Here is a 27,638-nt window from a genome sequence, read left to right on the forward strand (position 1 = left end):
GAGGAACTCCTGCAGTGATGTCCTGGAGCTCAGATGATTGACCTCCAACAGCCACAACCATCTTCCTTTGTATGACTCCAACCATTGGAGAGTTTCCCCCCTGATTCCCATTGACTCCAGTTTTGCTAGGGCTCCTTGATGTCATACTCTGTCAAATGCTGCCTTGATGTCAAGGGCAGTCAGTCACATCTCACCTCAGGAGTTCAGCTCTTTTGTCCATGTTTGGACCAAGGCTAAAATGAGGTCAGGAGCTGAGTGGTCCTGGCGGAACTCAAACTGAGCATCAGTGAGCAGGTTATTGCCATATAAGTGTCGCTTGACAGCACTGTCGATGACCCCTTTGATCGCTTTACTGATGATTGAGAGGAGACTGATGGAGTGGTAATTGGTCGATTGGATTTGTCCTGCTTTTTGTGGATAGAACACGTGGGCAATTTTCCACATTGCCGGGTAGATGCAAGTGTTGTAGCTGTACTGGAATAGCTTGGCTAGGGGCGTGGCTAATACTGGAGCACAAGTCTTCAGTATTATTGCCAGAATATTGTCAGGACCTTCGCAGTATCCAATGCCTTCAGTCGTTTCTTGATATCACGTGGAGTGAATCGGATTGGCTGAAGATTGACATCTGTGATGCTGGGGACTTCAGGAGGAGACCGAGCTGGATCATCCACTCGGCACTTCGGGCTGAAGATGTTTGCAGTTGCTTCAGCCTCGTCATTTGCACTGATGTGCTGGGCTCCCCCATAAGATGAGGATGGGGATATTTGTGGTGCCTCCATTGTTGGACCATCTCTTCATGGTGCAAAATGGATCCACATTTTTTACTTCATAAAAAACCTTCCCTGTGTAAGTGCGAGTTGCAAATGATTGGAAGAATGACTGACTGGTTCAAAGGCTGTTGCAGATGGGAGGGAAATGGGGATGGGGGGTTATGGGGAAAAGATGGTCTGCACTCAGCCCAGGTTCTGGTAGTCAGTGTCAGGAATTCCACCAACTCACAAGAAGTTTGTTTAGCATTTCAGTTTATTAATCCAAAGTCCATATGAACTTATTACAACTTTACGTAATTCAAGCAGACTCTACATTGTTAGCCAGCTGACCTAAACTATCAGAATTCTCCGAATACAAGCTGTAACTAAGCAGGTGGTTGCATATTTACAACCTAGGACTCTCCTGCTGGCTCCAGTTGTTACCGTCAATTAATCTCACTCTCTCTTAATCATTTTGCTGCCGCTAACTTGTCAACGCCATCTTTTGTCCAATTTGTGAGCTAAACAGGGTCTTTTTGTACAATTCCTGACACTTGGGTCCTCGAGCAGCTTGCATGATGGCTAATTGTTGACTAATTTTATCCCATCGTCCTGCTCTGTTTGGTTTTACTTTGTGATCAGAAGCTTGTTAGGGCAGTTGCCTGACCAACAAGAGGAATTTAAGCTAACTCTGTCTTAATAGAATGTCGGCCTTTATCTCAAAGGGGGCTGGAATATAAAAGTGAGCAAGTGATGATTCTGTTGTAGAGAATATTGGATTAGCCTGGTGACCTGATGTACTGCATTCAATTCTGGGCAACTCACTTGAGGAAGGATATATTACACTTTGGAGGGGGTGCACGCAGATTTACCAGAATAATATAAAGATTTAAAGGGTTAAGTTATGACCTTTCCATATCAGCCTGTCTCTCTGATTAGTTCACCCAGTACAGACTGGGAATTGAATTTGCGGCGTGTGTAGTTTTCATTTCACAATATCCCACAGATATCAGATAAGCAAGGAGCTAATGGGAGGAAAGATCTTGTAACAGTCTCTGTCATGAGGGCAAAGTATTTGACAAACTAATAGGACTAAAGGCAGACAAGTCGCCAGGACCTGATGGCCTACATCCAAGGGTTTTAAAGGAAGTAGATGCAGAGATAGTGGAGGCATAGGTCGAAATATTCCCGAACTCACTGGATTCCAGGGGGGTCCCAGCGGATTGGAAAACCGCTAATGTGACACCCCTGTTCAAGAAGGGAGGGAGACAAAAAGCAGGAAACTATAGGCCAGTCAGCCTAACATCAGTCGTTGGGAAAATGCTAGAGTCCATTATTAAGGAAGAAATAGCAAGACATTTAAAAAGCTTAATGCAATCAAACAGAGTCAACATGGTTTTGTGAAAGGGAAATCATGTTTGACAAATTTGCTAGAGTTCTTTGACGATATAACAAGCAGAGTTGATAAAGGGGAACCGGTAGATGTAGTGTATTTAGATTTCCAGAAGGCACTCGATAAGGTGCCACATAAAAGATTATGACACAAGATAGGAGCTCACGGTATTGGGGGTAATGTATTAGCATGGATTGAGGATTGGTTAACTCACAGAAGGCAGAGTCAGGATTAATGGGTCTTTCTCAGGTTGGAAAGACTTAACTAGTGGAATGCCACAAGGATCAGTCTGAGAGCCTCAATTATTGCTATCTATACTAATGACTTGGAGGAGGGGGCAGAGTGTAATATATCAGAATTTGCTGACGATACAAAAATAGGTGGGAGGGCATGTTGTGATGAGGACATAAGGAATCTGCAAGGGGATATGGATCGGTTGAGTGAGTGGGCAAAAACTTGGCTGATGGAGTTTAATGTAGGAAAGTGTGAGGTCATGCACTTTGGTAGGAAGAATCAAAAGAGAGACTATTATTTAAATGGCAAGAGTCTCCAAAAAAGTGCAGCACAGAGGGATCTGGGTGTTCTTGTGCATGAAACACAAGTTAGCATGCTGGTGCAGCAAGTAATTAAGATGACAAAAGGAATTTTGGCTTTTCTTGCGAGTGGGGGTTGGAGTTTAAAAATAGGGAAGTCTTGTTACAACTGTACAGGGTGTTGGTGAGGCCGCACCTGGAGTACTGTGTACAGTTTTGGTCCCCGTATTTAAGAAAGGATATACTGACATTGGAGGCAGTTCAGAAGAGATTCACTCGGCTGATTCCTGGGATGATGGGGTTGATTTATCAAGACTGGCTAAACAGGTTAGGCCTTTATTCATTAGAGTTTAGAAGAATGAGACGTGATCTTCTTGAAATGTACAAGATTCTCAGGGGGCTTGACGATAGATGTTGAGATGTTTCCACTAATGGGGGAGTCTCGAACTAGGGGACATCGTTACAGAATAAGGGGGCACTCATTTAAAACTGAGATGCAAAGGAATTTCTTCTCAGAGGGTAGTGAATGTCTGGAATTCTCTACCCCAGAGAGCTGTTGAGGTTAGATCGCAAAGTATTTAAAGAGGAGTTAGATGGAGTTGAGGGCTATGAGGAGCTGGCACGAAAGAGGTGTTGAGGTGTGGGGCAGATCAGCCACGATCTTATTGAATGGCGGGGCAGGTTTGAGGGGCTGAATGGCCTACGCCTGCTCCTATTTCTTATGTTTAATTCCAAGATTTAAAGGGTTAACTTATGACCTTTCCATCTCGGCCTGTCTCCAATTAGTTCACCTAGCACAGACTGGGAATTGAACTTGAGGTGTGTGTGTAGTTTCATTTCACAATACCTTTACTACTAATCCTCGGGTGGGTGGATTGGTGGCGAGGCCTGTTTGATGTGTTGGCCTCACTCTCCATGTTTCCGTCATGTCAAAGCTCTGATTAATTGCTGCTGTATTTTGGATGTGTGACTGTTTATTGCAGGTGTGTTCTGAGTCTGAGGGAGTTGTCTGGTCCCATCACCCAGTGATTGTCTGGGTGATTGCAGGGAGAAGGTGTGCTCCTATTGGATAGTCAGAGATTCGGCTACATGCCTTCACTAGTGTTGGACTGAGTGGCAGTGTTTGGCTCTCTGCAGAGGCTATGGCTGAGTAAAGTCCAGTCATTGCTCTACAGGGAGGGGAGGTAAGCACAGTTGCTTCCACTGTCCTAAGTGGCAGTGTTGTTGGGCTCATGTGCTGGCACCAATATTTACTTGTGTGTATTTTGCACTCAAGCCAGTATCTTTTTTTTTCATGGGATGTAGGTGTTGCTGGTAAGACCAGCATTTGTTGCCCATTCCTAATTGCCCTTGACAACTGAGTGGTTTGCTGAGCCTTTAGGATGGCAGATTTCTTTCCCTAAAGGGTGATGAGTTTTTACGACAATCGATACTTTTGTGGCACCATTATTGAGACCAGCCTTCAACTCCAGATTGTTATTACTTAATTGAATGTTAATTCCACCAGCTGCTGTGGTGGCATTTGAACTCATGCCCCCAGGGCATTGGCCTGGGGCTCTGAAATACGAGTTTAGTGACATTCCCATGACACCACTACTACCTTGTTTGATCTTAATTCACCATCTTACCATTATCCACTGGCTGCAGTGCTGGGGATGGGGCAGGGCATGTCACCCCGACAGCCTCATCCCCACTCATCTGCAATTCATCATACTCTTGGCCAGACCACTTGTTGAAAGGATGGGCTATAGGATAGAACAATTTTGGTTGGCTCCGCTGTTGATTGTGAGCTTCACACAGCCACAGTAATGGTTCCTTAACATCCAAGTGACAGGACCCAACGGTATTCGTAGGGTGTAAGGTCACAGGGTCCATCAATGTGACACTGTCCCAGCTCGTGTGTGTCTGAGAAACCTTGATTGAGGGTCGGAGTGAGTGTGGAGTGAGGCTGCTGTACTGTTGAGAAGTTGGGATTGAGTGACAAGTGGGTTGTTCTCGAGGAAAAAGTTCAAATGATTGAATTTGCTTGTCCAGTGCTCTCCTGCTGGTATTATCAGGTTCTATAATCAGTGTAGGAGGGAGCCAGGCTTCTCTGCCAGGTTATGCAGTAACCGTGTCAGACAAGGAGACCTTTGGCCTATCTAGCCCCGTATCTACAGTATTCATTGGTGTATTTCTGATATAACTTTGAATCATATTTGTTGATAAGAACCTGTCCAGTTCCTTGGTGAAGCCCATCAAGGTTTTTTGTTCCACTGCCCTTTTTTTTTTAATTCATTCATGGGATGTGGGCATCGCTGGCCAGGCCAGCATTTATTGCCCTTGAGAAGGTGGTGCTGAGCTGCCTTCTTGAACCGCTGCAGTCCATGTGGGGTAGGGTCACCCACAGTGCTGGTAGGGAGGGAGTTCCAGGATTTTCACCTAGCGACAGTGAAGGAACAGCGATCTAGTTCCAAGTCAGGATGGTGTGTGACTTGGAAGGGAACTTGCAGGTGGTGGTGTTCCCATGCATCTGCTGCCCTTGTCCTTCTAGTTGGTAGTGGTCGCGGGTTTGGAAGGTGCTGTCTAAGGAGCCTTGGTGTGTTTCTGCAGTGCATCTTGTAGATGGTACACACTGCTGCCACTGTGTGTCGGTGGTGGAAGGAGTGAATGTTTGTCGATGGGGTGCCAGTCAAGCGAGCTTGGTGACGAGCTTCTTGAGTGTTGTTGGAGCTGTACCCATCCAGGCAAGTGGAGAGTATTACATCACACTCCTGACTTGTGCCTTGTAGATGGTGGACAGGCTTTGGGGAGTCAGGAGGTGAGTTACTCGCCGCAGGATTCCCAGCCTCTGACCTGCTCTTGTAGCCACGGTATTTATAAGGCTACTCCAGTTCAGTTTCTGGTCAATGGTAGCCCCTCGGGTGTTGTTAGTGGGGGATTCAGCGATGGTAATGCCATTGAATGTCAAGGGGAGATGGTTAGATTCTCTCTTGTTGGAGATGGTCATTGCCTGGCACTTGTGTGGCGCAAATATTACTTGCTACTTATCAGCCCAAGCCTGGATATTGTCCAGGTCTTGCTGCATTTCTACACGGACTGCTTCAGTATCTGAGGAGTCACGAATGGGGCTGAACATTGTGCAATCATCAGCGAACATCCCCACTTCTGACCTTATGATTGAAGGAAGGTCATTGATGAAGCAGCTGAAGATGGTTTGGCACGCAGATAGCCCTGTGTTGTAGCTTCACCAGGTTGACACCTCATTTTGAGGTCTGCCTGGTGCTGTTCCTGGCATGCCCGAACCAGGGTTGGTCTCCTGGCTTGATGGTAATGGTAGCGTGGGGGGTATGTCGGGCCATGAGATTGCAGATTGTGGTTGAGTACAATTCTGCTGCTGCTGATGGCCCACAGCGCCTCATGGACGTCCAGTTTTGCATTGCTAGATCTGTTTGAAATCTATCCCATTTAGCACCGTGGTAGTGCCACACAACACGAAGGAGGGTCTCCACAACCACTGTGTGGTGGTCACTCCTACCAATACTATCATGGACAGATGCATCTGCAGCAGGCAGATTGGTGAGGACAAGTATGTTTTCCCCTCTTGGTTCCCTCACCACTTGCCGCATACCCAGTCTAGCAGATATGTCCTTTAGGACGCTGCCAGCTTGGGCAGTAGTGGTGCTACCAAACCACTCTTGGTGATGGACATTGAAGTCCCCCACCCAGAGAACATTCTGTGCCCTTGCCACCCTCAGTGCTTCCTCCAAGTGCTGTTCAACATGGAGAAGTACTGACTCATCAGCTGAAGGAGGGCAGTAGGTGGTAATCAGCAGGAGGTTTCCTTGTCCATGTTTGACCTGATGCCATGAGACTTCATGGGGTCCAGAGTTGATGTTGAGGACTCCCAGGGCAACTCCCTCCCTACTGTATACCACTGTGCCACCACCTCTGGTGGGTCTGTCCTGCCGGTGGGACAGGACGTACCCGGGGATGGTGATGGCAGAGTCTGGGACATTGTCTGTAAGGTATGATTCCGTGAGTATGACTATGTCAAGCTGTTGCTTGACTAGTCTGTGGGACAGCTCTCCCAACTTTGGCACAAACCCCTAGATGTTAGTAAGGAGGACTTTGCAGGGTCGACAGGGCTGGGTTTGCCATTGTCATTTCTGATGCCAGGTGGTCCGTCAAGTTTCATTCCTTTTTATTGACTTTTTACAACAATCGATAATGGTTTCATAGCCATCATTAGACTAGCTTTAAATTCCAGATTTATTAATTGAATTCAAATTCCACCTTCTGCTGTGGTGGGATTCGAACCCATGTCCCCAGAGAAATACCCTGGGTCTCTGGGTTACTAGTCCAGTGACAATACCAGTACGCCAACGCCTCCCCTGCCAGTAATCTGCTCCACAGACCTATAGCTCTTAGTGACAAAAAAAATGTCCTCCTGCAATTTCTGTTCACAGCAGCAAAGCTTACTTGGATACAAATTGTCCAAACTTTTCATAACTTTAAACACTTCCATTAGGTGGAAGCGCAGGAGGAAGCCAGGCGTCTGTGCCGGGTGGCAGTGTATGATGATGCCAGGTTGGTGGGGGGAGATGTTGACCTTTTGTTCTCGCATTGACCTTGGTGTGCAGTGTGTTAATGAATGTGCCTCCTGCACAGGAGAGAATATACAGTATCATCAGGTCAGTTCAGACCCTGGAAATCTGTTGGTGTCATTGGTGTTAGCAGTGAAGGAAATGTTCAGTTCTCCAGTAGCAGTAAATACCAGTGGGTCTCCTGACAATTTATAGATTGGCCCCACTCAATTCGACTGGAAATGCAATTGGAGATTTACTGGAATCTATCGGGGACAGACAGACTGTGCACTTGGACAGGTATCAGTTGATCAGAGAGACAGCATGTCTGAGTAAGCTAGCTGAATTAATATTTTGAGGAACTCACGAGCATGGTGAATAGGGGAGTGTCTATGAACTTTGTCTATATGAATATTCAGGAGGAATTTGATGGAGAGTCACATATCCCAGTTTTATCCCTCCAAACCACGAACCATCCTGACTTGGAACAATATCGCCGTTCCTTCACTGTCACTGGGTCAAAAACCTGGAGCTCCCTTCCTAACAGCACTGTGGGTGTACCTACACTATATAGACTGCAGCAGTTCAAGAAGGCAGCTCACCACCACCGCTTTCTTGAGGGCAATTAGGGATGGGCGACAAATACTGGCCTAGCCAGAAGCACACTCATCCTATGAAAGAATAAAAAAGTGAAGCTAACTTGTGTCGATGGGAGGGGTACGTTACAAAGAGCCAATCAGATTGAGTTGGCAAAACAGTGGCAGATGAAGTTCAATGTGATGCAATGTGAGGTAATTGCGATATTCAAAATAAAGAATTCGATAAGGTGGATGCAGAGAGAGGATCTATTTCCTCTTTTGGGGGAATCTAAAACAAGGGGGCACAATCTTAAAATTAGAGCAAGCTATTTCGAAGTGAAATGAGGAAACACATTTTCACAAAGGGTAATGACCTACCATGGCATCTGTAACCACTAGGTAAACACTGAAAAAAGCACTTAGGATTCTGACCATCCCAGGCTCCCATGGGAATACCTGAATGGAATGGTGCTAATGGGCAGGCAGGTGCAGAGGATAATAGTGGAGAGAGAGAGTGTGAGAGGTATCAGTGGTGAGGCTTGTAATATTGATGGTCAAGCTGTTACAACAATTTATAAAATTGTTGGAGGGCTCGACAGGTTTCCCCCTCGCTGGAGGGGAACATGGGGCCACAGAATAAGGGGTTGGCCATTTAGGACTGAGATGAGAGATTTCATCACTCAGCGGGTTGTGAATCTTTGGATTTCTTTGCCCCAGAGAGCTGTAGATGCTTAATTGTTGAGTATTTTCAAGGCTGAGGTCAATAGATTTTTGGACATTAAGGAAGTGGAGATATGGGATGAATTGGAGAGACGCTGCAGATTACTATGATACAGAGCGACCTGGGTGTCCTTGTACATGAATCACAAAAGGTTTGCGTGCAGGTATAGCAAGTGATTAGAAAGGCAAATGGAATGTTGGCCTTTATTTGCAAGGGGGATGAGTACTGCATATGGTTTTGGTCTCCTTACTTAAGAAGGGATAGACTTGCGTTGGAAGCAATTCAGAGAAGATTCACAAGGCTGATTCCTGGGGTTAAGCCGTTGTCTTGTGAGGAAAGGTTGAGCAGGTTGGGCCTATACTCGTTGGAGTTTAGAAGAATGAAAGGTGATCTTATTGAAACATAAGATTCTGAGGGGGCTTGACAGAGTAGATGCTGAGATTTTTTTTCCCGTTGTGGGGGAGTCGAGAATAGGGGACACAGTTTGAAAGTAAGGAGTCTCCCATTTAAGATGGAGATGAGGAGTAATTTCTTAGGGTCATTAATCTTTGGAGCTTAGTAGAGGCTGCGTCATTGAATATATTCGAGGCTGAGTTTGACAGATTTTTGATCTACAAGGGAGTTGAGGGTTATGGGGGCAGGCGGAAAAGTGGAGTTCAGGTCATCAGATCAGCTGTGTCATATAGAATGGTGGAGCAGGCTCGAGGGGCCGAATGGCCTACTCCTTTTATTATTTTCTTAATGATTAAAGGCCTGGATTTAGTGGTCAGTGGTGAAACAAGGCTATTCGCCTCTGACCTTGAACAAAGCTGCCCACTAAAGATCTAGCAATCTCTGTGGCGCGGTTTTCTTCTTTCCTGGTGCCAATTTGAATCTGGCACCAAATCACGGGCATGCCTTGTGCAGCAACAATGACATCAGCAAGCAACCAATCACATTGAAATATTGACAAACAGCAAAACAGGCAGTTAAAAACACTTGAAAATTTAAATTACAAGTGAAAGGTTTTGACAGCAAGATAACTATATGACTATGAAGATGGAAGCTAAAATAAAGATCAACAGACTTTTCAAAAAAAAAAAGTCTTAAATATGTGGAATTTTAACCATTGTGGAGAAATTTGACATTCCATAAATAAAATTAGCTTTCCAGGGCTAGTGAGGGTGTTCAGCAGTAATTACGCTGTTGAAAACCTCATTCAACAGATGTAACCTTTTCAAGGGCTTTTAAAGTGACACTACCCCAGCATTAGTGGCAGTTTTCATCAATTCATGATGTCAATGGTAACTGCAGTCTGAGGCGACCTCTGAACTGGGGGAGAATAGACATACTGGCAGCATCTTTAGAATTTCCGCCTTCTGCGCATGTCCGAACTCTTAAATTTGCTGTCAATATCAGTGGCGCAATGATGGCGAGCGTTGACACTTCCACTGTTTATTGCCGCAACAAAACTTGTGGCGTAGTTTAAATGCTTTGACCACTTGAAGGATTTCAATCGGCTTGGACCTTGGATAAGATTGCTGCTACTATACTGGAGGATATTGTGTATCTCGAGTTGGCACAACATGGGCAGTGGGTCAGAGACTGGTTAGTGTAATTACCAGGAAACGGGGAGCGAGGGCACTTTATTGTTGCTTGCCTCCTGATTCTTACCGCAGTATTTTGTCCTAATCATTGGGTGTAAACTCTTTACAATTGCTAATAATTGCTCCTTGTACTAAATGGCAGAGATGTGTTCAACAAGGATTCCAGCAAATTCTTTAATCTTGTGATATCAGTCGACACTCTCACTGGCTCTTCTCCCTCAATCTTCACCTAACAACAACATTTATTTATGTAGTGCCTTTAATGTTATAAAATTCCCAAAATGCTTCACAGAAGTGTTATTGAACAGAATTGGACACCAAGCCATATGAGATATTAAGGCAGATGAACTAGCTTGGTGAGATAGGTTCTAAGGAGCATCTTCGAGGGGGAGAGGTTTAGGGAAGGAATTCCTGAGCTCAGCACCCAGCCAGTGGAAGGCACAGCCACCAATGGTGGAGCAATTAAAAATCTGAGTTGCTCAAGAGGAGTGCAGGTATCTGAGGGTAGTGGGGCTGGAGGAGATTACGGAAATGGGGAGGGGTGAAGCCAAGGAGGGATTTGAAAATGAGGATGAGAATTTTAAAATCGAGGCATTGCTCAATCGGGAGTCGGTTGTAGGTCAGCGAGCACAGGGGTGATGGGCGAATGGGACTTGGTGCGCGCAAGGACAGAAGCAGAATTTTGGATGCCCTCAAGCTTACCAAGGGTAGAATGTGCGAGGCTGACTAGGACTGCGTTGGAATAGTCAAGTCTAGAGATAACAAAGGCATAAATGAGGGTTTGGCAGTAGATGAACTGATGGGGGTGGAATCAGGTGATGTTAGAGTTGGCAGTAGGGGATCGCGGTGGCATCCCTTGAATTAATTTTTTTAAAGACTGAAGTCATATAATAGTTAAAGTTAAAGAGTGATTGGTTGGATAAGAAGGTGAGGAGTCTTGACCCTAGGGCAGAGTGCATCTATCCCTGGACTTTATCCCCAGATCTTTCTGCTCCGCCCCTTCTGTTACATATAGAGATTGTTATGGCATTAATTTCACACTGTATTATGGTCTACTTTCTTGCCCCTTGCCCCTGAAGCATATTGCCAAGCACTGTTTATGTGAAGGTGATGTCCCTTTAATGTAAAGAGATTGTCAGTCTGGTTACTGTGCGCCTGCGGGGTTTGGTTTGACAGCCTCCTGTGTATTAATGTAAAGTGCACCCAGAGCATGGTGTTGTGTCAGTGGACAAACCCTCTATTGTTTGGACACACCAGGCTGCTGCCAAAGACTTTATTAATGTGACCTGAATATTTATTTAGTGAATGACTGCACTCAGGAAACACTGTTCAATTCAATCTAGCTTCTGTGGCTTTCGAGTACTTGGAGTTAATTAACTTTTTTTTTTCCTGGCGATAGTCTTGCACTTTATCTGGTTGTTGCTCAGACTGTCCGTCTAATCACTGCTTGGAACGTGCTGCTACATTTACCAGAGTGGGGAGAGGGGTTTTGCCCCATTTCTCTAGGTAACAAGTTGTTGATTTCCACAGGGAATAAGCAGCTTGCTCTGATGGATCAGTGGGTGAGGAAGGAGTCTGATATGGTGAACAGATCTCAGTTGGAACAATGGTTGGATTATTGGACATGCTGCTGACCCAATCCAGCAACCCATGCTCAAAAGCAGATCTCTGGTCAAAACAGGGGTTGGGGGGTGGGGGAGTTGCGAACTGTGCGGTTAGCTGTGGTGCAGTTCTGGCAGCACCTCAGGGCCGTACCCCAATACAGTTTGTCATCTGTGGCTTGTACCCCATTAGGATTGGTCTGTGAGCCTTCACAATGAGTGTCAGCAGGCTGCTTGACTCTGGATTCCATCGTACTCTTGACTGAGGTTCCAGGAGGGAGCAGTGGTCAGGAGCACGGGCTGACTTATCTCCTCCCTCTGTCTCAGGGTACTGAGGCCAATTGTACCACCCCAGCTGCTGCAGAAACCAAGACTGGCAGCATCTGCCCTCTTTCTGTGCACTCCACCAGGGAAGCAAGCCCTTCAGCATCTGTCCTGTCTGAGCAACACCAGGGCACCAGAAGAGTTAACTTTCGGGTTCCTCACTGAGAGTCTCGGGAGTCCTTTCAATGCGATCTTAGCCTCTCTGCTGCAGGCTGCCTTCTGTAGGATGTCCCTAGTATTAGATTGAACATTGGATATGGGGTAAAATACTCCTTTTTGTTTTCTTGAGTTTTTGTTTCCTGTTTTTCATAAGGTGCTGAGTGTTCCTGGGTGTAAATTAACAGACCCAGTGACCCTCCTGGACCTCACCCTGGTATGTTGCAGGCTATTCAAACATGGCCAGCATCAGCGCTAAACTCGGTCATCCTTGTGTATGTCCACTTCGTGGGTCCCTGAGCACTGGTCATGTTTAGGAGCTGTGGATGTTTCTTTTCTTCAAGCTCAAAGACTTTGTAGGATGATATGTTTCAGAAGGAGGCCATTTGGCCCATCGTGCCTGTGCTGGCTCTTTGAAGGAGCTATCTAATTAATCCCACTCCCCCTGCTCTTTTCCCCATAGCTCTGCAAATTTCTCCCTTCAAATATTTATCCAATTCCCTTTTGAAAGTTATTAACTGGTTCTTCTGCCGGTTCCCAATCCAGCTGCTACTGGAAAATGTTTCTCTCTTGATCTATCAAAACCCTTCATGATTTTGAACACCTCTGTTAAATCTCCCCTTTACCGTCTCTGCTCTAAGGAGAACAACTACAGCTACTCTTGACTCTCCACATAACTAAAGTGCCTCATCCTTGGTGTGATGGAATCCGTAGTTGCAAAGCTTGTTTTTTTTAAGATCCTAACTGAGAGGGAAACTAGAATTGCAACAGAAATGGAAACCAAAACTGAAACAGAAGCTTGGAAAACAACTTCAGGTTTCTGGGGAAACTGACACTGGTTAGAACCTGATAAAAGAAACTGAGCCCTCTCCTAGACGAGGCAGATCAGGCAGGAGCAGAGTGCCGGCAAGCAGAAGAATGTGGAGACTGACTCCAGGAACTGTTTGTTACTTAAAGTAGCCGACTAACCACACCAGCCATACAGTGCACAGGTTGTCACTGAAGAACTCGGATAAAGGGAAGACTGGTAAATCCATGCCATCAAGACCATCGTGCGCAGAGCTGAGGAGTTTCTGGAGAAGTGCGCCTTGTGGTGAAGACCATACCCGTGGAGTTCAGATTGAGAGGGAATGGCTGTCGGAAGAAGAACAGCAGCTAACTCCTTGAAGAAAGTAATGGAAAATCTACCCGAGGAAATTCGGAGTTGTGAAGAACTGTGACTGTAATTATTGCCATATGTGCTGGGTGAAGTGCCCAGTGAAACTGAGACGCTTCTCTGCTGTCTGTTGCTTCATGTTTAATTTATACTGGTTTTGGTTTGAGTGTTAAAGTAAAATTTATAAAAGTGAAATCTTGTCTGTTTGGTTTGATTTCTTAAATTAGTGTCAATCGATTCTTTTGGTTTGTTGGTGGTCTCCACGGGGATCATAAACTGGTACCATTCTGGTAAATCTCCTCTGCACCCTCTTCAAGGCTTTGGCATTTTTTCAAAAGTATGGTGCCCAGAACTGGGGACAATACTCCAGCTGAGACCAAGCTAGTGTTTAATAAAGGTTTAGCATAATTTTTGTATTCTATCCTTCTATAAAGCCAAGAATCCTGTATGCTTTATTAATAGCTGTATCAACTTGTTTTGCTCCCATTAAAGATTTCTGTAAATACACCACCATAACAGCAGCAACTGGCATTTATATACCACCTTTAACATGATACGTACCAAAGACCATCATAAGATTTTTATCAAACTAAATTTGACAGCAAGCCACATAAGGAGACAAGTGACAACCTTCAACAAAAGCAGAGATGCAATTGAATCGAAGCATCTGCCATCCATACTCCTAAACCCCATGCCCCCTCCTGGCTATCTTTTTGTTATAAAGTTGTATGTTCTCAAATGCCCAGATCCACTCATGCTTGCTTTTTGCTATATTTTAACAGTGCTTTTCTGGGGAGATATCGCCTTGGACGAAGAGGATCTGAAATATTTTCATATTGATGGAACCACAGAATTAACAAAACAGGAAATTAGAAAAACAGGGCACACATCTGGTAAGTGTTCCTAAACCAAATGGTCCGTGGTGAGGGTGAGAAAAGAAAAATGGCCACAAACAAGGTGCCGAATAAGGATCTTCCATTGATAAAGGAAACTACTAAGATGCCCTTGATAAATAGAGGTTAGAAACCAGTTAAAATGGAAAGCAAGAGTCCATTTGAGGACTAAATAATGAAAAAAAGAGTATTGTTGAAAACAGACATTTTGTCAAAGCTTTTCGTCTTGCACTCATCAGGACAATTCACAAGAATACCAATGTAAGGAAAGCAACAAATTTATACTGTGTGAGAAGAGAGTGCTGATTGGTTGGCAAATAGACTCTGGTAGAGGCATTGCCATGGAGAATGTGCCAGTTTATGGTGACTGACCGTTAACTACCAAGCTTTGTTTGAAATTTAAAGTAGGCAGCTTGATTTTGGTCAAGGCATTGCCCTGAAGAATGAACCAGCGAATGGCTGTCACTTATTTTGTTCAGCTGAAACGGGCGCAATGTGTGTACATGTTCTTTCTGTCTGCAAAGAACAGGGCCCTGTGTATTAATATATGTAGCTTCCAGTACGTGCAAATGCGCCACACTGTGAGCCCGACTATCTTAAATTGGTTGTCTGTGTAATTCCGAGCGCACTGAGGATAGTTTAGCAAATGTTGTACAATCGCGGAATCACATCTAATGTTGGACACGGTTTGGGTACGGCCTGTATTTTACCCTTTGTGAACAGCAGAAGGGACATGTTTGATGCGATCTGCCAGCCTTTGGGATGTACGGCCTATATACCTACATCATACTAGCATTGAAATTCATATCACATTACTCATTTGTACGATAGGCAGAACGTCTTTTTGGCTTGACAGCAGCATCCTGAAATAGGGTGAATCAAAGACATCCCTGCGTGCAATGGCTACTCTGATCAGATCATTTCTCTATATATTGCACAAACTTATGAATGGGCCTAAGCCCGTCATTTTCGACAGGGAAAAGTGCCCAGTCTACCTCATATTACCTTGGAAGGGTAATGTATCCCAAAAATTTGAGTAACAGGTGAAGCTAGCTGTTTCACACTGCTACTATGCAGTAGCAACACATGCGTTCACCACTAACCGAATGCTGCCATTAAGCCAAAAATATGTTCTGCCTGTCTCTCAAATGAGTCATGTGGTATATGAATTTCAATGCTAGTGTGATGCTAAGTATATAGGCTGTACATCCCAAAGACTGGTGGATCATATCAAACATGCCCATTGCGAACAGCAGAAGGGACAAGGTACAGGCCGTACCCAAACAGCCTGTGCTTGCAAAACTCAAAACAGTGTCCAACATTAGTTGTGATTCTGCGATTGGACAACATCTGCTAAATAATCCTCAGTGTGTTAGGAATTACACTGACAACCAATTTAAGATAGTCAGTCGGGCTCGCAGTGTGGCACATTTGCTTGTACTGGAAGCTACATATATTAATACACAGGGCCCTGTTCTTTGCAGACAGAAAGAACATGTACCCACATTGCGCCTGTTTCAGCTAAACAAAACAAGTGACTGCCATTCGCTGGTTAATTGGTCAAGGCATTGCCCTGAAGAATCAGTTAAGCTGCCTGGTTTAAATTTCAAACAAAACTTTGCAGTTAACTCTGTCACCGTAAACTGATGCATTCTCCATGGCAATGCCTCTACCAATCAGCACTCTTTTCATACAGTGATGAGGATTGTCAGATGATACAGGAGGATATAGATCGGTTGGAGACTTGGGCGGAGAAATGGCAGATGGAGTTTAATTCAGACAAATGTGAGGTCATGCATTTTGGAAGGTCTAATGCAGGTTGGAAGTATACAGTAAATGGCAGAACCCTTAGGAGTATTGACAGGCAGAGAGATCTGGGCGTACAGGTCCACAGGTCACTGAAAGTGGCAACGCAGGTGGATAAGGTAGTCAAGAAGGCATACGGTATGCTTGCCTTCATCGGTTGGGGCATAGAGTATAAAAATAGGCAAGTTATGCTGCAGCTGTACAGAACTTTAGTTAGGCCACACTTAGAATATTGCTTGCAATTCTGGTCGCCACACTACCAGAAGGACGTGGAGGCTTTGGAGAGGGTACAGAAGAGGTTTACCAGGATGTTGCCTGGTCTGGAGGGCATTAGCTATGAGGAGAGGTTGGATAAACTCGGATTGTTTTCACTGGAACGATGGAGGTGGAGGGGCGACATGATAGAGGTTTACAAAGTTATGAGCGGCATGGACAGAGTGGATAGTCAGAAGCTTTTTCCCAGGGTGGAAGAGTCAGTTACTAGGGGACATAGGTTTAAGGTGAGAGGGGCAAAGTTTAGAGGGGATGTGCGAGGCAAGTTCTTTACACAGAGGGTGGTGAGTGCCTGGAACTTGTTGCCAGGGGAGGTGGTGGAAGCAGGTACCATAGAGACGTTTAAGAGGCATCTTGACAAATACATGAATAGGATGGGAATAGAGGGGTACGGATCCTGGAAGTGCAGAAGGTTTTGGTTTAGGCAGGCATCAAGGTCAGCGCAGGCTTGGAGGGCTGAATGGCCTGTTCCTGTGCTGTACTGTTCTTTGTTCCAGACCCTATAAATTTGTTGCTTTACCTTACATTGGTATTCTTGTGAATTGTCCTGACGAGTGCAAGATGAAAAGCTTTGACAAAATGTCTGTTTTCAGCAATACTCTCAAGTTCTGTACTACCAAATGAAAAAAGAATGAGGAAATTTAAATGAAACTTTAAAAGTATTTTAACAGATAATCAGTAAAATAAGAATAGTTAAAGATGAGGAGAGTGTTGCCAGATTGTAGGTGATGTGAATAGTGGAGATATTTAATAAATACTTTGTATCGGTCTTTAATAAAGAGAAGGGTATCAGAGGAGGTGAACCCTGAAATGGTTGAGAGTGAGATGAGTGATTATTATGAAGGATAAAAGTAAAGTTTTAGTTAAGCTAAAGGAAGGTTAAAAATCCAGGACCCAACAGGATACATCCTCGGATCCTGAGGGAGGAGTTTAGCAAGATCCCAGAAATTCTGTTTCCAGCTGCACTGAGTGTGAATGTGAGCCTGGGACTAGCGAGTGGTCAGTGTAGGATCTGTTTATAAATAGGGAGACAAAACCAATCCAAGCAATTCCAAGCTCAACATCTGCAGGAGGGAAAAATTAGATCCAGAATGAAAATACCACATTTACATAAAGATATTACAGTTCGAAGTTGCAGCAAGGATTTCAAAAGGGCTGATTTGTCTTGATCTGATTAGAATTCTTTGAGGAGGTAACAGACATGGTCGATGGGGAAATGTGGTGGATGAGGTTTACATGGACTTTAGGAAAGACTTTGCGAAGTTGCCACACAGGAGATTACTAGAGAAGATTAAGGAATTAATGAGAGGGCAGTAAGTGGATTTAAAATTAGCTGGAAGGGAGAAAAGAGGGAGGAGGAGATCAGGGCAGTTTCTCAGAGTGGATGGAAGTGGGTAGCGATGTCCCACAGGGTTCAGTTCTGGGATCACTTCTGTTCACTGTGAATATCAATGATTCCGATTCAGGTCTAGAGGGAGTGGAGTCAAAACTCTCATGATCAGAAAATAGGAGCTGTAGTTAATTCTTTAGATCAAAGGAAACTGCAGTGGGATATTAATAAGATGGGGAATGGGCTAAAATGTGACAGATGGAATTCACAGTCAGTAAGCGTGAGGTGATTCATTTTATTTAAACTAAATGACAGCAATGATTATTTTCTGACTGGAAGTAGGATTGGTGCTGTGGGTGAGCAGAGTGATTTGAGGGATGGGTTCACAGGATATTACAGGCAGTACCTCAGGCTGATAAAACTCTTTTTAAAAGTCAAGAACGAATGATCTTGGACGGTTGGAGAACTGTGTAGCTTTGGGCTCCACACTATAAAGAAGAAACTTGCATTTATCTAGCACCTTTCACAACCTTTGGCTGTAAAGGGCTTAGAGACATCCTGTGAAGTACATGTTGAACTGTAGTCACTTATAGCGAAACAGGGCGGCTAATTTGTACACAGTAAGCTCCCACAAACAGCAATGTGGTGATGACCAGATAATCTGTTATATTGTTTGAGGGATAAATCGTGACCAGAACACAGTGGAGAAATCCCCTTGCTCTTCAGATAATGGCAGGGGATCTTCTACATCCACCTGAGAGGACAGACAGGGCCTCAATTTATCACTCACACCTACTGGAAGATACTGAGGCTTCAAGAGCACAGTGTGGATTCACGAGGAGGCTACATGGTGTGAGAAAATAAAAATCCAAGGAAAAACCTGAATATTGGGGCTTTTTAAAATTAGAACGTTGCAGATTACAGAGCAATATGACAGTGATGGCCAGTATTAGGAAAGGCTGTGTTGATGGGAGGAGACTGCTTCCAATAGCTGAAGGATCTAGAAGGAGAAGCCATGGATGTAAAATTGAATGCAAATGATTTAGAACGGAGGGCAGGAGAAACGTGTTCAGAGTTGAGACTTCCAGGATTAGTGGTTGAAGCAAAAACTGTCACTCTTCAAGATTTGGTTGGATAGGTGGATGAAGGAAAACAGGATGAAGGGATTTGGGAACAGGGCAGTAAGTGTGATTAGAACGACTTGCTTGTGTGGAGGGTAAACCCCGACACTGACAGTTTCTGTGTTGTAACTTCTATAGAAAGAAGTTTGAAGTCTTTGACCACGTACAGACCAAACGTTTAGGTGCTATATTTAATCCCACTTCCCTGGTGCAGTGGTAGTGGTTGGGGGATTGACTCCTGCTTGCTATCCAGTCAGCCCTGTGTGTGTGTGGATGTTGGACAAAGCCAGGATCAGGTTGCCTGCGAGACCCTTCTCCATGGTTGAAAATCCCATAAATGTTCATTCGCAAGATTCATGAAGAATGACCATGTCCCTGAGGCTAGTTGGGGCCCTGTATTGCACCCAGAAAGTGTCAGCACTCTGGGGAGATCTAATCAGGATAGTGTGCGTTGTGCTTGGAGATGGTGACGGGTGAGGTGTGTGGGTGTGTGTGCGGACGGTGGTGTTAGAACATAAACAGAATCATTGTCACAGAAACAGCCTTTGGCCGAAGCTTGTCTGGGGCCCTTAATCACACTTTTAGGAAAAGGAAGTAAGAATTCTATCCAACAATTAGGAAAGTTTATAAGGTTAGAAGCCTTTTGTTTGCTTTCTGCGTTCTAAGTCCCTGCATGGTTTGGCCATTTTAATTAAAACCTGTTGTATTCTGTTCGTCCAGTCCCTGGTTGTAGGTAAGGTGAGTGTTTTAACTAAAGTACAGATGCTGATGTTGCTTCTACAGGAGTCCTGCAATAGGATTGAGGCAGGGTTCTAACTCCAGGGGCACCAAGACTGATCTGTGAAAGGATTAACACTCCCCTGCTCCCTGACACCCAACCCCCTACATATATAAACATGCTTGTGGGAGGATTTTGTGCTTTTAAAGGTTTTAGTAGAGGTTGTATTTCTACAACACCTGTCCTCACCTTGGGACGTCCCAAAGCACTTCACAGCCAATGAAGCGTAGTTACTGTCGTGATGTAGGAAACACGGCAGCCAATTTGTGCACAGCAAGCTCCCACAAACAGCACTGTGGAGCCCCATGGAGACATCATTGGAGTGAGGGAGGGCGCAGTGCTGGGGAGGTAGTGGGGAGCCGCGTCAGGATGGCATCCCAACACATTCCTGCCTCCGAGAGGTGAGCATGGCAGAAGGTCACCACTGCGGCCAAGGTCAGTCCTGTTGAAGGGTCCCCCCTCCACACCGATGGCCCTACCTGCTGTGGGCCTCTTCAGCCTAATGTTTGTGGAAGGTGTCACGAGTGCACCCGTGTTGATACACTCTTGTGCCCATCCACCCTGCCTCAGCACCCACCTCTGCCAGTGGAGCTGGTGGCTGGACATTGCTGCAGGCAGGCCCTCTGGGCCTCCCACTTTCCTAGTCCGCCTTAATTGGACAGGGCTTCCGGAGGTGGTTTCTTAATTGGCTGAGGATTGCACCTGCCATGGCTAGTTCAGGGTTCCCGACCCATAATTGAGGCCGACATCAGGATTGCAACTCAACCGGGAAAGGTCAGCCTGCGATTTCCAGATAACCTGTTATTTGAAGGATAAATATTGGCCAAGATGTTCACACTGAAGAGTGTCTGCAGAGACTCATCGACAGGTTTGCGGCTGCCTGCAATGAATTTGACCTAACCATCAGCCTCAAGAAAACGAACATCATGGGACAGGACGTCAGAAATGCTCCATCCATCAATATCGGCGACCACGCTCTGGAAGTGGTTCAAGAGTTCACCTACCTTGGCTCAACTATCACCAGTAACCTGTCTCTAGATGCAGAAATCAACAAGCGCATGGGAAAGGCATCCGCTGCTATGTCCAGACTGGCCAAGAGGGTGTGGGAAAATGGCGCACTGACAGGGAACACAAAAGTCCGAGTGTATCAAGCCTGTGTCCTCAGTACCTTGCTCTACGACAGCGAGGTCTGGACAACGTATGTCAGCCAAGAGCAACATCTCAACTCATTCCATCTTCGCTGCCTTCGAAGAATCCTTGGCATCAGGTGGCAGGAACGTATCTCCAACACAGAAGTCCTCGAGGTGGCCAACATCCCCAGCATATACACCCTACTGAGCCAGCAGCACTTATGGCCAAGCCATCTCATGAGCCGCATGGAAGATGGCAGGACCCCAAGGACACATTGTGCAGCGAGCTCATCACTGGTATCAGACCCACCGGCCGTCCATGTCTTCGCTTTAAAGACGTCTGCAAATGCGACATGAAGTCCTGTGACATTGATTACAAGTCGTGGGAGTCAGTTGCCAGCGATCGCCAGAGCTGGCGGACAACCATAAAGGCGGGGCTAAAGTGTGGCGAGTCAAAGAGACTTTGCAGTTGGCAGGGAAAAAGACAGAAGGGCAAGGAGAGAACCAACTGTGTAACAGCCCCGGCAATCAATTTTATCTGCAGCACCTGTGGAAGAGCCTGTCACTCTAAAATTGGCCTTTATAGCAACTCCAGGCACTGCTTCACACACCACTGACCACCTCCAGGCGCTTACCCATTGTCTCTTGAGACAAGAAGGCCAAAGAAGAAGATGTTAGAGATCCCTGCTCTTCAAATATAGCCATGGGATCTTTCTATCCACCTGAGAGCTGACCGGCCCTGATTTATTGCTAACACCGGAGGCTATAGAAAGGATACAGTACAGATTCATGAGAATGTTGCCTGGTGTGAGAAAATACACATATGAAGGAGGACTTGGAAAAACTGGCTTTTTTATTTGAACATTGTAGATTACTGAGCAATATGATTGAGTGGTTAATATTAGGAAAGGTTGCCAAAGTGCTCCCACAGTGCTGCCCCTCCTGACAGTACTGCGCTCCTTCAGTACTGTCCTGACGGTGCCACGCTCCCTTGGGACTGACCCGGAGTGTCAGCCTAGAGTTGGTGCTCCAGTCTGTGCAGTGGGACCTGTGGTCAAGCAGGTGAACAATTTGCCTTTGTGTCGGGGAGTGCTCAGCCCACGTGAGCAGCAACACACAGTTGTCCATTATTGGCTGAAAGCACACCTTCCCCTGACCTCGAACGGGTCAGAGGTCAGTCTTAAATCGGGCTTTGTAGCAAGATCATGGTTGGGGCGGGGGAGGTGTCCAGTGTCATTCACCCAATGGTGGAGATTCAGTACAACACTTTGTGTTGTGTGTAACATGATTAGAGTGCGATAGGTAGATCTTTGTCCCTGTTTTAACACCAGGTTGTTTCTGGGGGAGGGTTAGATTAACCCTTTCACAACCTCAGGATATCCCAAAGCGCTTACAGCCAATGACTTCAAAAAGAAGTGTAGAATCATAACTATCTGGCCCAACCAGTCTGTGCTGTCTCTGTTGAAGAGCAATGCAGATAGTTCCACTTCTCCAGCCTTTCCCCCTATCACTGCAATTGTTTTCTCTTTCAAATACTTATCCAATTCCCTTTTGAAGAAAAAAGAAAGACCTGCATTTATATAGTGCCTTTCATGACCACTGGACGTCTGTGCTTCACAGCCAATGAAATATTTTTGAAGTGCAGCTGCTGGTGTAATGTAGGAAACACAGCAGCCAATGTGTACACAGCAAGATCCCACAAATAGCAATGTGATAATCACCAGATAGTTTTTTTTGTCATGTTGATAGAGGGATAATTATTCACCAGGACAAGGAAGAACTCCCCTGTTCTTCAAAATAGTGCCATGGGATCTTTTGTCCACCCGAGAGGCCAGACAGGACCTTGGTTTAAAATCTCTTCTGAAAGACAGCACCTCTGACAGGGCAGCATTCCCTCCGTACTGTTCTGGAGTTCGAGGCTTGATTTTTGTGCTTAAGTCTTGGACTGGGACTCGAAACCTTTTAACAACTCAGTCATGGCTGACACTCAAGGCTACTACTGAATCTGTATCTACCACACTCGGTGCATTCCAAATCCGATACTCACGTTGCATAGAAAAGCTTTATCTCCTGTTGCCTCATGTTCTTCTGCCGATCACCATAAATCTGTGCCCTCTGCTTAATGGCAGTCACTGTTCTTTTATAAGTGCACACAGTAAGATCCCAGAAACGGCAAGTAAGAGTCTAGTCTAGTCCAGAGGAGCCTCTCCTGATCTTGGACTAGGAATTATAGAGTCATAGAGAGATATAGCACTGAAACAGGCCCTTCGGCCCACGAGTCTGTGCCAACCAACAACCACCCATTTATACTAACCCTACATTAATCCCATATTCCCTACCACACCCCCACCATTCTCCTACCACCTACCTACACTAGGGGAAATTTACAATGGCCAATTTACCTATCAACCTGCAAGTCCTTGGCTGTGGGAGGAAACCGGGGAAACCCACGCAGTCACAGGAAGAACTTGCAAACTCCGCACAGGCAGTGCCCAGAACTGAACCCGGGTTGCTGGAGCTGTGAGGCTGCAGTGCTAACCACTGCGCCACTGTGCCGCCCCACTTGAACTGTTGGGAGCTGGTAACATGCCACAAGTATGTTTGTTGTTTTTTCCTAATGTATGTTTATAAGGTGAATTGGAAGAATATGATGATCACCCTCCCTCGAGCAGCCAGTGATTACCTGCCTCTCTGCTTATTTGCCTGCAAGTAATCAGCTTTCTGTGTCTCCGGTCTTTGTGTCGGTTAGTTATTAGAACTCGGGGTGCTTTACTCTGCAGATGTGTGGAATGATAATTATCAGTGCAGTAAAGAAGGGAAGCTTACAAAGCAGCATTCCGTAGGTCTCTGAGTGGCATTCCGAAATTCCAGAACGTTTTGACAACATCTCCAATTCCTTTTAAGTTGGTTGGTTGGCCTTGAAATCGCTGCACATTTCCTGCTGGTGCCCCTGCCAGTCAGTCCAATAGTACTGGCCGCAGCCAAGGCTGCACTCTCCGCACGGGTCTAACCCTTCCCCTCTGCTATCATGGGAAAAGGTTCCACTTGTGGGGATCCCAGATCTATCAGCCATAAATATAAGACAGTCACTAATAAATCTTTACCCAGAGAGTACTGAGAATGTGGAACTCGCTACCACAAGGGGTAGTTGTATAGATATAGAATGGTATAGATACGTTTTAAGGGGAAGATGGATAAGCACATGAGGGGAAAAAGGAATTGAAGGATCTGGTGATGGGTTTCGATAAATAGGATAGGAAGAAATTTGTGTGGCATATAAACACTGACATGAATCAGATGGGCCCAATGACCTGCTTCGATGCTGTAAGACTGATCATTTGATGTCATGCAGTGTCAAAGCTGGGAGCATGACTTTGAAGTAACTGCATGGAGTTCCTGATGGAGTCTGGTTTGAACATTCAGTGCGGAAGCAGACCATTCAGCTCATGGTGGCTGTGTCTGTGTGACTGCTTGCTCTCTCGCCAAAGCTGCAGCTATAATCCCATTTCCCTGCTGTCTCCCCGTACCCTCCCCCATTATTGATTTCCCTTCACTCCCATACGTCCATGGGGATATCGCCGTTCAATCCAAATCTCTGTCACTGAATGGTGTTACGAGTATGAGCCCTGGCTGATTTGCTCTGTGTCCTACCTCAGTTGTAAGACACCATTCATCCTATCCCTTAGTACCTATACCCAGGCAGTGCTGCTGCATCCGCGACCACCAGTCTCCTGGTTGGATCAGGAAGCAAACAATGACTTGCTGCTCTCCACCTGAATGACAAATTGGATCTTCTCTCAGCCTAGCTCATTGACCTTGTTGATGTGCCTAGCATGAGCTGCATGGCGTCTAAGCAATACACTCACTCAGCCCTCGGAGAGTGCAAGCAAGGAACAGAGACACTGGATATAAATTGGACAAATAACACACACCATTTGTTGTTGACATTCTGTTCAAAAGTTGTCACTGAGTGTTCATCCCACCATCTGGTTCAGATGGTCATTGAGTAGTTCCTGCCTCATTAAAGTGCGATCATTGATTGATCACCTCTGTGGTGTCTGCTACAGTTTTAGTTCCGGCATTAACATCGAATTTATGTATCCAATTTCAAGAAATTGGACTGAGTATTTCAACATGAACTAAAAGTTTGCCACATTGCACACCCTCCATTTAATTTAAAGAATAAATAATCTGGAACGATTAATCATCATTGAAAGCAGAATCAAAGTGTGTGAGGCAAATTTCAGTAACTATGCTGCTTGAACCAAGCTACTCATCAGGATTCCTATAAACCACCTGACCTGTACAGCACGCAGATAGTGTTAGCACCAACGTGTAATAAACTCTGGGAACTGTACCATAGAGCGTGACCACGGGACAGTCCCAGTGCAGGGTAGAGCGTGACCACGGGACAGTCCCAGTGCAGGGTAGAGCGTGACCACGGGACAGTCCCAGTGCAGGGTAGAGCGTGACCACGGGACAGTCCCAGTGCAGGGTAGAGCGTGACCACGGGACAGTCCCAGTGCAGGGTAGAGCGTGAACATGGGACAGTCCCAGTGCAGGGTAGAGCGTGAACACGGGACAGTCCCAGTGCAGGGTAGAGCGGTCACGCACACAAGAACGAGCGCCACAGCCTCACAGCTCCAGGGACGCGGGTTCAGTTCTGGGTACTGCCTGTGCGGAGTTTGCAAGTTCTCCCTGTGACCGCGTGGGTTTCCGCCGGGTGCTCCGGTTTCTTCCCACAGCCAAAGACTTGCAGGTTGGTAGGTAAATTGGCCATTGTAAATTGTCCCTAGTGTTGTAGCTAGATGGTAGGAGAATTGTGGGGATGTGGTAGGGAATATGGGATTAATGTAGGATTAGTATAAATGGGTGGTTGATGGTCAGCACAGACTCGGTGGGCCGAAGGGCCTCTTTCAGTGCTGTATCCCTAAATAAATAAAATAAAAAAGTAAATAAAGAGGAGCGATGATGCAAATTATGGTCAAAATCTGAAAAGTTATAAAAACTGACTTTGTATTTTTAAAAAATGGATCTTTTTTTTAAAAAAGAAAGTGAGCAATGCTCCAAAATGGCCACCGAAGAACAAATGGTTTTGTATATTCAAACTGTCTGACAGGGTCAAAGGAAAATCTTCAAAGCTAAGAGGTGTCAATTGCACCCATCCTACACCAATTCTAGAATATTCCAGATTTGAATGTCTTCTGAAACAAAGGTGGTGTGAAGTAAGCACGTCCTGGGCCATTGTGTGATCACCATGGGAGAGAGACTAAAGTGTGTTCTACCTGTAGGTGAGAAGTAACAGTTTCACCTTTTAAAAAGCAGCCTAGAGAGACACCCCAGCGAGGGGAAAATTAAACAGCATCCGGAAGGCACGTGCACTGCTGTAGAATTCTGCATCTACACTCTACACAGTAGTGAACTAGAAGTGATCCACTGACTTCAACTGAACTTTCAACCAAGAGAGAAATCTACAATCACCTCAGGCCTGCAACCAAAGAGAACTTGATTTCCAAAAGAATGCAACAGGTTTACTGTGACTTTCCCCGAAACCTATCCCTCACTTATCGCTTACACCTTTTTTTGTCCCCTCGCTATCTGTCTCTTGTGTGCATTTATGTGAGTGGATGGGGTTGTGACAATTTCGGGATAAGGCGTAGTGATCAATAAACATTTGATTTTGTTTTTTAAACCTACAAGAAAACCGGTCACTCTCTGTTTATTAAAACACAAAGGGGTTAAACCCTAGTAACAAAACACTTGCTGCGGTCAGGTCGGAGTTGAACAGTGGGAACCACTCAAACCCCTCACCACGTGGCTGTAACAGAGTATAAATGTGAGGCAGTCCAGGTTAGACTGCAAACGTGAGACAATCTCTGTACAGGATAGAGTGTAAACGCGGGGCAGAGATGCCTGGTTTAGATTGATGCTCCCTTCTCGAGCCCAACTGAACTTTCAACCAAGAATGCATTTATGCCCTGCATTTACACTCTGACCCAGTGGAGGAGCAGGGAGGGAGCTCGCAGTTGTATGAACAGGTGTTCTCCCTTCGTTAGGGGGCTTCGTATTCAAGGTGCACTATGACATGAGCTGAGAGTCCAGGCTGACCCTTCACCAACGGACTGAGGAAATGCCGCATTATCAGAGGTGCCATTTTTCAGATGAGTTGTTAAGCTCAGTTCCTGTCTGCCTATTCCAATGGATGAAAATGATGCCCTGGAACTATTTGAAGAAGAGCAGGGGAATTCTCCTGGCTCCTGGTCAATATTCCTTCCTCCAGCAATGGCACCAATAGCTGCTTAACTGGTTAATCATTCATCGCTGTTTCTAGGACCCAGTGAGATAATTGGCTGCTGCATTTGACCTTTAAGCAACAGTGGCTCTACTTCCTACTCAGAGTTCATTATTTTCTGATTATGTTCCTGTGGGATGTTTTTCTGCATTAACTGTGTTCTATAATGTCGTAGATTTACACAGCACAGAAACAGGCCCATCGTGCCTGTGCTGGCAATCAAGCACTTGTCTAATCTAATCCCATTTTCCAGCACTTGTATGCTATGGCGTTTCAAGTGCTCATCTGAATACTTTTTAAATGTTGAGTATTCCTGCCTCTACCACCTCTTCAGACAGTGTGTTCCAGATTCCAACCACCCTCTGGGTGAAAACACTTTTCCTCAAATCCCCTTTAAACCTCCATCCCCTTACCTTAAATCTATGCCCCCTGGTTATTGACCTCTCCGCTAAGGGAAAAAGTTTCTGATCTAACCTATCGATGCCCCTCATAATTTTGTATACCTCAATTATGTCCCCCCTCATCCTTCTCTGCTCTAAGGAAAATAACCCTAGTCTATCCAGTCTCTCTTAGCTGAAATGCTCCAGCCCAGGCAACATCCTGGTGAATCTCCTCTGCACCCTCTCCAGTGCAATCATATCCTTCCTATAGTG

General features: G+C 45.5%; 1 protein-coding gene across 4 annotated transcripts in view; it reads left to right on the forward strand.

Annotated features, from left to right (window-relative positions):
* LOC137355290 (tolloid-like protein 2) overlaps positions 1 to 27,638 on the forward strand; it is a 230,483-nt gene that overhangs the window by 40,937 nt on the left and 161,908 nt on the right. For all 4 annotated transcript variants that reach the window (XR_010970902.1, XM_068020251.1, XM_068020254.1 and 1 more), the window contains exon 2: positions 14,145 to 14,255. Coding sequence is in view for 3 of the 4 variants with exons in the window: in XM_068020251.1 (XP_067876352.1) it covers positions 14,145 to 14,255 (111 nt within the window). In the remaining variant the exon portion in view is untranslated. The remainder of the gene's footprint in view (positions 1 to 14,144; positions 14,256 to 27,638) is intronic.

Source organism: Heterodontus francisci, chromosome 42 (assembly GCF_036365525.1).
Source record: "Heterodontus francisci isolate sHetFra1 chromosome 42, sHetFra1.hap1, whole genome shotgun sequence".
NCBI classification, from domain to species: Eukaryota; Metazoa; Chordata; class Chondrichthyes; order Heterodontiformes; family Heterodontidae; genus Heterodontus; species Heterodontus francisci.